This window comes from Nicotiana tomentosiformis, chromosome 6 (assembly GCF_000390325.3).
Source record: "Nicotiana tomentosiformis chromosome 6, ASM39032v3, whole genome shotgun sequence".
Classification (NCBI taxonomy): domain Eukaryota; kingdom Viridiplantae; phylum Streptophyta; class Magnoliopsida; order Solanales; family Solanaceae; genus Nicotiana; species Nicotiana tomentosiformis.
Genome location: NC_090817.1, coordinates 4871439 through 4882661, shown reverse-complemented (window position 1 = coordinate 4882661; position 11223 = coordinate 4871439). Strand labels below are relative to the sequence as shown.

The 11223-nt window shown below is 37.2% G+C and overlaps 1 protein-coding gene across 1 annotated transcript; it reads right to left on the bottom strand.

The window, feature by feature from the left end:
* Positions 1–1655: 1655 nt before the first annotated feature.
* Positions 1656–4291, bottom strand: LOC104089898 (ethylene-responsive transcription factor WIN1-like). Its single transcript, XM_070177057.1, has 3 exons — positions 4121–4291; positions 2990–3215; positions 1656–2331 (listed from the first exon to the last, which is right to left on the bottom strand). Exons 1-3 carry the CDS (start codon positions 4198–4200, stop codon positions 2020–2022), a joined length of 618 nt encoding a protein of 205 aa, XP_070033158.1. The 5' UTR covers positions 4201–4291; the 3' UTR covers positions 1656–2019.
* Positions 4292–11223: the final 6932 nt, after the last annotated feature.

Sequence of the window (11223 nt, the reverse complement as noted above, 5' to 3'; positions counted from 1 at the left end):
GTGTCAACAGCTCAACACCTTTCTCTCTCTCTTATGTTTCTATAGTTACTTGTTGAAATTATTGAGGTGTAATTTTCAAATATTATATTATGAGATAAATTATATAAACTAATATTAATAATTAATCAGTCTCTCATATTTTTTGTTCATGTCTACAATGGTTTCCATCATTTAATTTTGTGGCAGTTATGTTTTCCTCCTCGTAATAGCATAAGTAATATTGCGTTGGTCTACATAAGGAAATCTACATAAATTAGTAACCATTTTTTAATGCACGTACCACTAATCCCCCAATGGTTTGTTGTTGATTTGGGGTTGTTGATAGTTTTTCCTTTCCCCCTTTTTTTTAATGATTTATTTTTTAATTGATTTTAAAGTCTTAAATATTAGGATTTCTTACCTAATTCAAATAACGAAGAATTTAAGGCACAAACTTTAATTGATTTGAAATTTCTAAATATTAGGAAACAATTTAAATGTTGATTTTGTCCAATATAAACTCTATTTTAAAGGGGTAAAAAAAGGCGAACGACATTTCCGTTAGGGCCTTCGTGTTTTAAATATAGCATATACTAATTATGAGGTACACGCTTTGCACGTGTACCTTAGTTTAATAAGTATAAAGTTAAAAAATCACATAATATATTAATCTATGTATTTTTTGCGTTCAATTATCATGTGTCATTACAAAAGTATTTCTAAAATTTGATGTTGAGTTTTTTACAATGCTTGCTCGTCAACAATTTATTCTTATATAAGACTATTGTCGGAGCAGTGGCGCATCTATTAATGATTTCAACTTGTAATAGGCAACTTAATTCCTAGAAGTTTTAGGAACAGACATAATTAATTTGCTAAGTTTACATATTTTATAGGTCTTTTCGTCCACAAGAATTTTATTTATCAAATTAAATAAAAGAGGTAGAAGAATGAATAAGTTTTATAATGATACGTGCAAAATAAAAGAGTTCTTCTATTGTAATAAAAACTACGGCACACAAGCAGACGAAGAACTACAGAAAAGATATAACTCAGAAATGATTTATCTACCATTTATAGAAGAATTGTCAAAATACTTAATAGCTCCATGGTCTTCAATTGCTTCGTTCAAGACCAACAAAACCAGACTGAACAAATTTGTGGAGAAAGCCGCAGACAATATGAACCATATTTGTGGAGAAAGCAGACAATTGCTCAGCTATCGATTTTTTAGCTATTTTATATTTACAATCTTTCCTTGCATTTAAATTCAAATCTTTTTAAAATCTTTCTTTACGTATTCAATTAACTCATTATGTGTTGTAGTCCTTCTATTCCAAAACTCTTAACCTTATTTTTAGGGTTTTCATATCGTTTCAATATTAAATTGAATTAATTTAGAATCCCTAAATATTAGGGAGATAATAAAATGATTAATTCTAAATCTTAGGTAAATGATTTAAATGACTATTTTGTCTAGTGTGAAATCTACTTTTAAAGGGTAAAAAAGACGAACGACATTTCGCTAAGGGCCTTGGTGCTTTTAATATAGTATAGATAGATATAGATATAGATATAGATAGATACACACACAAATATTACTTGCAGCTTCTCAGAAACAAATTTGACGAGGAAAAAAAGAGGATACAGATAAAGGGTGGATTTGCTTTAGAAAATACAATCAATTTAGTAAATTTTATTTATCAACTTCTTCATTCAGAAGATGACAATGTTGTTTTAATTAGTCTACACAAGTACATACAGCTTTCTGGACTTGTTTCTTTTTCTTTAATTATTATTACTACTTACACAGGCACTTCTTGCCCAAACCCTTAGAAACTAATATAATATATAACAACACATAAAAGGTAGCGGGATGCACAAGACATCCTAGGTTCACAGCTGATTTCAGGGCTCGATCGAATTCATGACCTATAGGTCAGGTGGAGACAACTTCGATGTTGCTCTCCAAGGCTCCCCTTCAAATATTAAATGATAAATAAACTTTAGATAATGTAGAATGATCAATTTCTCCCTTTCTTAAATATCAAATGAAGGGCAAGGACTATTTATCTGAAGCAATTCTTCTATCATTTGCAATGCAACTCTTTCTTCTTCATCCATTTCACTTCTAATACTTATACCTTCAACTATTTCTCCACAATTCCTGGAACTAGAAGTAGAAGAAGAATTTAATTCTCCTTCAATAGCAGCATTGACATTATTCTTTTTCTGAAGTTCAACTGTCATCACCCATTTCGAGTCAGAAGAAGGGCCAGCACGTTTTTGCCACACTCCTATGTGTGAATTCTCAATATCCAACCTCAAACAAGTAAGAGATGGTGATGGCACCTATACGATGAAAACAAGACTTGAAATGTATTGATTTCACAAGACATATCCCGATATATAAATAACAACAATAATATATCTAATATATTTTTACAAGTAGGGTCTGGGAAGAATAGCGTGTACGCAGTATTATCCCTATCTTGTGCAGGTAGAGAGGATGTTTCCGATAAATACTCGGCTCCAATATCCCAATATATAATATTATGGAATAATAAATGTACTATGATTCCTCCCGTTCGTTTTATATGAAGGTGTTTAATCAGACAAGAAATTTAAGAAAGAAATAGCCTTTTGAAACATACTTGTGGTCTTAAACATGTCATGTTATTTATGTGGCTATAAAATTAGAAGGTTAAAGTTAAATTACTCTTAAATATAAAAATATGTCAGTGTTTTTGGAATAATCTGAAACAAAGAATGTCGTCACAGTACTACAAACAAGTGAATTTCGACAGAAATATTTGAGGGAGATCCGTCGGAAAAGCTTCAACAGCTCGTCAGAAGCTTAAGGACATTCCATCAAAAATACCATATTTCTAAACCTCCTAAAACATTTCGCTGAAAACTCCTATGTGTTTAATAGTGTCACGTAGAACGAAACTGAGGAAGTATAATTAATTTTTCTTATGAAAAATATATAAGGGATGAAGAATGATACCTTACTACATTTGCGAAGCTTGGCATAGAGTATTTCAGATAAGGCTTTTGGAGAGGGAATTGATGAAAATTCTTGATCTTTAGCCTTTAATTCTTTATTATCTGAATCTTGAGTGATTGGAAAGTTGGTCTTTGCATTGCGGCCACTCATTAATATTGCTGCTTGATCATATGCTCTTGCTGCTTCTTCTGCTGTATCAAATGTGCCAAGCCATACCCTTCTTTTCCTGTAACACAAATTCAAAATTTAAATTTTATGGATTCATGTTTTGAATTCCTTGAATTTGAAATATGGGTTCAAAACTTAATATTTAAAGAGTTTAAGTTTGTACCCTGATAGTGTACATAATATTTACACTATCAGTTTAAGTTGAACTATTATAACAAGTAACTTCCATAAAATGTCTAATAAGTAGTGATATGAAAAAAAGAGTAACAACTACACTAATAATTTGGCTGCTATAACCAAATTGCACCGATACTGTAAAAAACAAAATTGAATAATAATGTTTATAACTCAAGTTCATATTCATGTACATTTCACGGTGTTCTAACCACGTATATCTAATATAAGCCGAAAATAGTAGGCTTGGACTCAATCCATATTTAACACTCCATGTTCGTCTTTGGATACATACATCGCCTCAGCTTTTTCTTTGAAATCGGAGACTACTTCAATCCTATTGCGATAGACAAGCGGATGGAGAACTAGACGTATCTTGCTAGATAAAGACAAGTTGTAATGGATAGCTCGAAGGTTGGATTAACGGGATCACTTCTTTAAAGTGATAACATAGTTTTCTATATATCATAGTGTAGCTACTTTTTTTAGCCGATACATGAATGACTAATCTGAAGGGGAGCCTTGGAGCAACATTAAAATTGTCTCCGTATGACGGATTACTTGTACAGGGCAGATTACCTACATTATACTGCTGCCCTTCCCGAACCTTGCGTGAATGCAGAATGCTTTCTGCACCATTTTTTTTTTTACATGAATGACTAATCTCCCATCCAATTCCCAAAACCAACATTGCAAATTGATAAATTAGGTTAGATAAGAAGAAGAAATTGAAAAAGAGAGAGATGTTATATAAGAAGAATGTGGTAAATATATATAGGAAGAGCTTACAACAAGGGGTGTCGAATTTCAGAAACCCAAGAACCCCAATGGCGTTGCCTGACACCTCTGAACTTCTTTGAATGTACCATTTTGTTCTTATTTATTGATTTGAAGAATTTTGCTGACAAGTGCTCAGAGAAGTGAAGAAGAGAGATGTAAAATCAAGAGAAAGTTAGTAATGAATATGATGAGTTTGTTGCAAATAAATATATAGCCAACAGATTTAAACCATACACGTATAAGTACAACGTCGGTGAACTAATTTTGTCCTAGAGCAATTAACAACATCACCTAAACCTCTTGTCATATACTATATAAGCTTTGCACATATTTTTGTGGTTTTCTATCGGTGTCTGGTATTCGTATTGGGACATGATTAAATCTAGATTTAGACCTTAAAATTTCATATTGGGGTAAAATGTTCCATAACAAAGACACTCTTTATACTCAGGACTCGAACCTCAAACATCTGATTAAGAATGAAATGAGTACTACCCACTCAGGCACAAATGATCACAATCACTATTACCTAGTGTTCTCAATATATGTCTACTTTAGGCTTAGGGTGTTTGATATGACGGAAGTTATATTTTTTTTTTGAAAATTATAGTCCGCGAAAAAGTTATTTTCTAGCGGTCTCATCAAATGGCGAAGATGTCTTCCCTCACTTATGAGCGACACTCGTTTTCCTTACCACTATATGAATTTTTAACTTCACATTAATTACTTACTCCAAATACCAGTTATATATCATAGAATTAATCTTAAATACTCAAAAGTTTTATTAAAACGCCCTCTCATTTGCTAATATTGTCGTTAATCTATAATATATATATTGTTTTTCAGAAGTTATCTTTCAAGTACTCATCAATCAAACAATAGAAATATTAGCCATAATAAAAGACTTTCAGTCTTATTAATTAACACACTTGCACATAGTATATTATTGTAACTATATCTAGTACTTTACTTGCATCCTTTGTAACGATCCGACGGTCTTTTTGAGAATTTAAGTCTCGATCAGCGGCATAAGATTCTGAGCAGCTTCGTATTATGTGTATTGACTTGCGTGCTTGGTTGAATTCAGTTATCGGATGATTCGGAGTGATTTGGGATACTTAGTCCCTAAAACGGAGGCTTAAGTCTTAGGATTTTGACCGTAGTCGGAACTGTGTGAAGATGACTCCATAATGGAGTTCCGTCGGTTCCGTTAGCTCCGTTGGGTGATTTGGACTTAGGAGCGTGTCCGGACGTTGAATTTGAGGCCTGTAGCTGATTTAGGCTTGAAATGGCGAAAGTCGAATTTTCAGAGATTTTGACCGGAAGTGGACTTTTTGATATCGGGGTCGGATTTCGATTCCTGAAGTTGGAGTAGGTCTGTAATGTCAATTATGATTTGTGTGCAAAATTTGAGGTCAATCGGACATGGGTTGGTATATTTCGGCATCGGTGGAAGAAATTTAAAGTTTCAAGTTCATTAAGTTTGAATCGGAGGGTGATTCGTACTTTTAGCGTTGTTTGATGTGATTTGAGAGCTCGACTAAGTTTTTATGGTGTTATAGGACTGGTTGGTGTGTTTGGTTAAGGTCCCAGGGGCCTCGGGTGAGTTTCGGATACTTAACAGATCGAAATATGGACTTGTGTAGTTGCTAAAGCTTTCAAGCTTCTGGTGTAATCGCACCTCCTGTGGGGTGACTGCAGGTGCGGACTCGCACGTGCGGAAGGGAGCTCACAGATGCGGCCCTGGTCTGGGTAACCAATAGTCGCATGTGCGACATATGGGGCGCAGAAGCGGAGCTGCTCCTGCAGAGATTGGGTCGCAGAAGCGGAAGGCGCGCACTCGCAGGTGCGGCATTTTGCTCGCAGAAGCGGACCAGAGGACATAAGTCATTTCCGCACCTGCGATGAATTTTCCGCAGGTGCGACTATGGTCCGCAGGTGCGGTCATACCTAGGCAGAATCATATAAGTCGAGGGTTTGGCCATTTTCTTCATATTTTGAGTTTTGGACCTCGGTTTTGGGAGCTTCTTTGAGGGTTTTTCAAGAAAATCGATTGGGTAAGTGTTATTCACTTAGAATTTATTATATTCCATGATTTTATCTTTATCTTTATCATTTAATTTGTATTTTAGTTGAGGAAAATGGAGGTTTTTGAAGAAAAATTTCAAAATGAAAAATCATGATTTGAGGGACGTAATGGTATCGGAATTTGATAATTTTACTATGGTTGAACTCGTATCGAAATGGTGTTCGGATTTTGTGAAATTTTTTAGGTTCCGAGGTGAAGGCCCAGAGTCAAATTTTGGGTAGATTATTAGATTTTGATAAAGATTGAGGCTTTATGATCCAGAATAATTTCTTATAAGTTTTATTTGTGCTTTTAAGTTATTTTGGTTAGATTTGAGCTGGGCATAAGTTATTTCACCCGAGAAGTTCATTTTAGAGTATCGATCTGTCTTCTTTAAGGTAAGTATCTTACCTAACTTCGTGTGGGGGAACTACCCCTTAGGATTTGAGTCTTCTATGCTAATTGTGGTCCATGTACGCAAGGTGACGAGTACGCGCTCAAACTTATTTGTGGAAAGTTGGCCTTTTAGGGTTCTTAGGTTCTCATATTCACTGATTATGCAATTGTTATGTTATGAATACGTCTCTTAATTACTAGTTTCACCTCTACCTGCTTTAATTAGAATTAATTGCTTCATGACCCTTGATGCTTATTTGAGTCTCTGTGTCTTAACTGAAATTGTTATCTCTTCTATTGCCATGTTATCTTTCCCCTAACTGCTTATCTTTATTTGAAGTTATAATTATCTCTTCTATAATTGTTCATCCTTAATTGAGGCTATGATTATCTTTCTGCTGCTTATCTCTAGTTGAATTTGTTGTATCTCTTTCTTAATTGCCCAACCTTAAAAGAAGTTAGATATCCTATATTTTAGTTGACTTTTCCTTATTTGAAATTATTTTCCTTGTGTTAGCTTCCTCGTTGTCGAATTGTACACTGCGGACCGTTGTTACATAATATTTCCTTTCTTGTTGAGTTGTTCGTATTATGACTAGCATTCTATATTGTGGCCACTCCTTGTGAATTAATTTCTCTGTTCCTTTGAGTTCTGGAATTTCTGAGTTGATTTATTTGTCGTACCCTTGTATTAGTGTTATTGTTGTTGTACTTGTTGTTCTTGCGTATTTACTTTGGGACTACTAGGCGGTACCTCGGGAGATCCCCCTTTCTTGCATATTTACTTTTGGGACTACGAGGCGGTACCTCAGGAGATTTCCTGTTGAGCATTTACTTTTGGGACTACGAGACGGTATCTCGGGAGTGCCCTTTTGTTGACATCTCTCTCCTATATGGTTACACGAGGTTTCTGCTGTGCTATGGTTATTATTGATATTTGCACATGCGGCGTGACAAGGCGGGATATATATATATATATATATATATATATATATATATATATATATATATATATATATATATATATATATATATATGTGGGTTGACATGTGGCGAGACAAGGTGGGAGTATTATTATGCACGAGTGGCGAGATAAGGCAGGCACTTACTTTATTATTGCACACGTGGCGAGACAAGGTAGGCTATGTCAGGGATTGATTTGTGATGACTTGTGATGGCCTAGGGGCATTCTTGTTGTTGACGTTTGTGTAGTGGTACACTTACCTGTGTGAGCTTTATCTTGTAGAAAGTCGTGAGAAAACATTCTGCGTGTTGTCCATTTCTTTTCCTGTACTTACTAGCGGGCATGAACTATGTTAGGACACTTGCACAAGCATACACGTAGTTGAGCACTCTTATCGGTTAAGAGGGTTTTCTTGATATTGTTGAGCATAGATGCACACCCCGGTTTACTTGCCTTCTATGTGAGAATGAATCTATTTGGCACGTGAGTCATTAGTGCGGTTATGAAGTGTAATGAGGGCACAAGATGCCCAGTGTTAGGGTTCAGGTATTGGAACCCGTGAGTTGTGAATACTATGAGGTTCGGTACATCGTGGAGATTATTGACAAAAACCTGGTGTGAAAGCTGTCGTTTTGTTAAGTTGTTACTTGTCCTTTCTTTATCTGGGATTATCAGATTTAGGTCGTGTTTCCATTCATTTTTCTATGTCATTATTATGGTGTTTGGCTGATAGTTGTTGTTTTTCTTCCGTATTGCAATTACCGTAATGTTTGTCACTTCACATAGTCTTTGTGTAGATATCATACTCTATTACTCCTATATTTATATTTGTTCAGGTTATTTAGTCCGGTAGGTGTCTTGACAGTTCCTCATCACTACTCCACTGAGGTTAGTCTTGATACTTGCTGGGTACCTCCGTGGTGTACTCATACTACACTTCTACATATTTTTGTGCAGATCCAGGCATTTTGAAGTCAGTTGGTCATTAGCTTGTTGTGAAGACTGTTGCTGTGGAGACTCAAGGTATACCTGCTGCTGTGTTAGCAGGCTTCGGAGTCACCTTGTGATTTGTATTCATATTGTTACTTTATTTCAAACAGTTGTATTTAGAAAATTTTAGCAAACTCTGTAGAGCTTATGACTTGTACTACCGATTTTGGGAATTGTACGTTTTATATAGATTTCCATTTCAAAATTGTTAGATGTTATTTAATTATTGTTGTTATTCAGTAAATGTTAGTCTTACCTAATCCCAAAGACTAGGTGCCATCACGATATCCAACGGAGGAAAAATTGGGTTGTGATAACTTGGTATCATAGCTCTAGGTTCATAGGTGCTACGAGTCATAAACGAGTTTAGTAGAGTCTTCCGGATCGGTACGAAGACATCTGTACTTATTTTAGAGAGGCTACAGAACTATTAGGAGAGTTTCACTTCCTTCATTCCTATTGTGCGAGTTCATTGATCTCGAAGTTTGAACTTTTATCATTCCATTCTCTCACAGATAGTGAGGACACGAGCTACAGTCACTGATGACGTTACCTCCAGAGCAGATGTCACTAGGGACATAGGCATAGGCCGATGAGGAGAACGTGCCGCAACTAGGGAAGCTACCAGAGCAGCAGTTGAGGAGCCTCCAGTAGTTCCAGTTGGGGGGAAGGTACCGGAGGCGCCTACTGTTACCCCCGGACTTCAGGAGACCATAGCACAGTTCCTGAGCATGTTTGGTACATTCGCTCAGGTGGGGTTGATTCCAGTTACACCAGCTACTTCACAGACCAGGGGAGGAGCTCAGTCTCCCGTTGCCCACACTCCAAAGTTGCGAGTTCATGTTGGTCAGGTTCCAGGTGTGATGGCGACACAGCCCGTGGTCCCAGTTCAACCCGTGGTTAGGGCACCAACATCTGAGAAAGAACAGCTTAGACTTGAGAGGTACAAGAAGTACCACCCTCCTACCTTCAGTGGATTGGTGACAGATGATGCCCAGGGTTTTCTGGAGGAGTGTTACCGCATTCTCCGTACTACGGGTATTGTAGAGACGAGCGGGGTTGCTTTTACTACGTTCCAGCTCGGGGGAGCGGCTTAATAGTAGTGGCGGGCGTATGAGTTGGGTAGCCCGGCCGAGTCATCTTCACTTACATGGGTTTAGTTTTCAAAGATGTTCCTGAGAGAGTTTGTACCTCAGTCCCTTCGAGATGCATGGCGCGCGGAGTTTGAGCAGCTGTACTAAGGCACTATGTCAGTATCAGAGTATGCCGTTAGATTCAGTGATTTGGCCAGACATGCACCTCCTTTGGTCGCTACAGTTAGAGAGCGTGTCCGTAGATTCATTGAGGGGCTCAGGCATGATATTTGGTTCAACTTGGCTCGGGAGTTAGAGTCAGATGTTTGATTTCAGCAGGTAGTATGGATCACTCGTCGAGTAGAGGGAATGTGGGATCAGGAGAGAGGAGACATGCAAGGTCAGGAAAGAGAGGAGAGGGAGGCGATGAGGCCTCGTAGACCGGAGAGATCTACCGGTCCTTATTTTGGAGGCAGGGTACGACATGGTAGAGGTTTTGTGGGTCAGCTAGTTCAGTTTGCACTTCAGGCTTCGCACAGTGTTTCAGGTGCTCGTGGGTCTCAAAGTACCCGTACCGCACAGTTCCCACAGCCACGTCAGTAGAGAAGTTTCTTCGAGTTTGGAGATACCATCCACAGGGTGAGAGATTGTCATAGATTCCGGACAAGTGTGTCACAACGGAGTATTCAGGAAAGTAGAGGGCACCCAAGACGGGAAGGCCCGACCCGTTGATATGTTTCATATAGTAGGCTTGAGGCCACTATGCCAGATGATGTCATACATGTATGCTTTTTAATTATTATAGAGGGGTACCATTCATATTTTGATTCGGTTCTGTTTATCTAGGCTAGTTTCCCTATTTATTCTCCCACCTATGGGTGAGTTCATGACCTAGTATTATGTTTATGTGTTTTCCCCTGTTGAGATATTCTATGAGTGATAGCCGTGTCTATCGTTGTTTTAATTCTTTATTGAAAGTTACGAGACTAGAAGTAAATTAATGTTGTCTATTATTGTAGGTTTGATGTGATTCCTGAGTAATTCAGTTACGATTTGTGATTTGATACTCTACCGGGGTGAGAGTTCAGTAAGTGTTGTGATTTTATTGGAAGAATTGAGTTAGTGGAAGATTTCAATTGGTATGATGTGTATTCAGCTTGTGATTTAGAGTTGAGGGTGAGACCCTCGCGATTCCATGTGATTTGATATGTTTGAGCTGGGCTGCATGCCGCAGTGGAAGTTATATTAGGATGAAATCCTTGTGGTTTGTTCATATACCTTGATTCCTTCTTTTTAAATTAATTCGTAGCATGGTTCTGATAGAGAGTTGTGCATGTCAGACTTGTTTGATATTTCTCTTATGTGTTTCTCTTTACATAATCAGTCATTTTCGTTTTGTGCTTATTTGAGTTTTAGCTTACGGGATGCGTGCCCGGTGGTGTTAGATGTGACTTGTTGAACCGGGTGTATAGTTATGAGTTCTCTGTGCTTCTTGCATCATTGTCAGCGTTGTGGAGGTTTGGAACAGGTCTCTAATGGATATGAGGCTAAATGTTATTATGGGCCTATGTATGGTGTGTCATGTTGGGTGGTCGTACCTTGTGGGTGTAAGCATGAGTTT

Excerpts from the sequence above, each read along its gene's own strand:
- LOC104089898 (XM_070177057.1), bottom strand. The coding sequence starts at position 4,200 with ATGGTACATTCAAAGAAGTTCAGAGGTGTCAGGCAACGCCATTGGGGT. Across the intron at positions 3,216-4,120 it reads GAAATTCGACACCCCTTGTT|GAAAAGAAGGGTATGGCTTG; the intron begins GTAAGCTCTTCC and ends TTTGTGTTACAG. Across the intron at positions 2,332-2,989 it reads AGCTTCGCAAATGTAGTAAG|GTGCCATCACCATCTCTTAC; the intron begins GTATCATTCTTC and ends TTCATCGTATAG.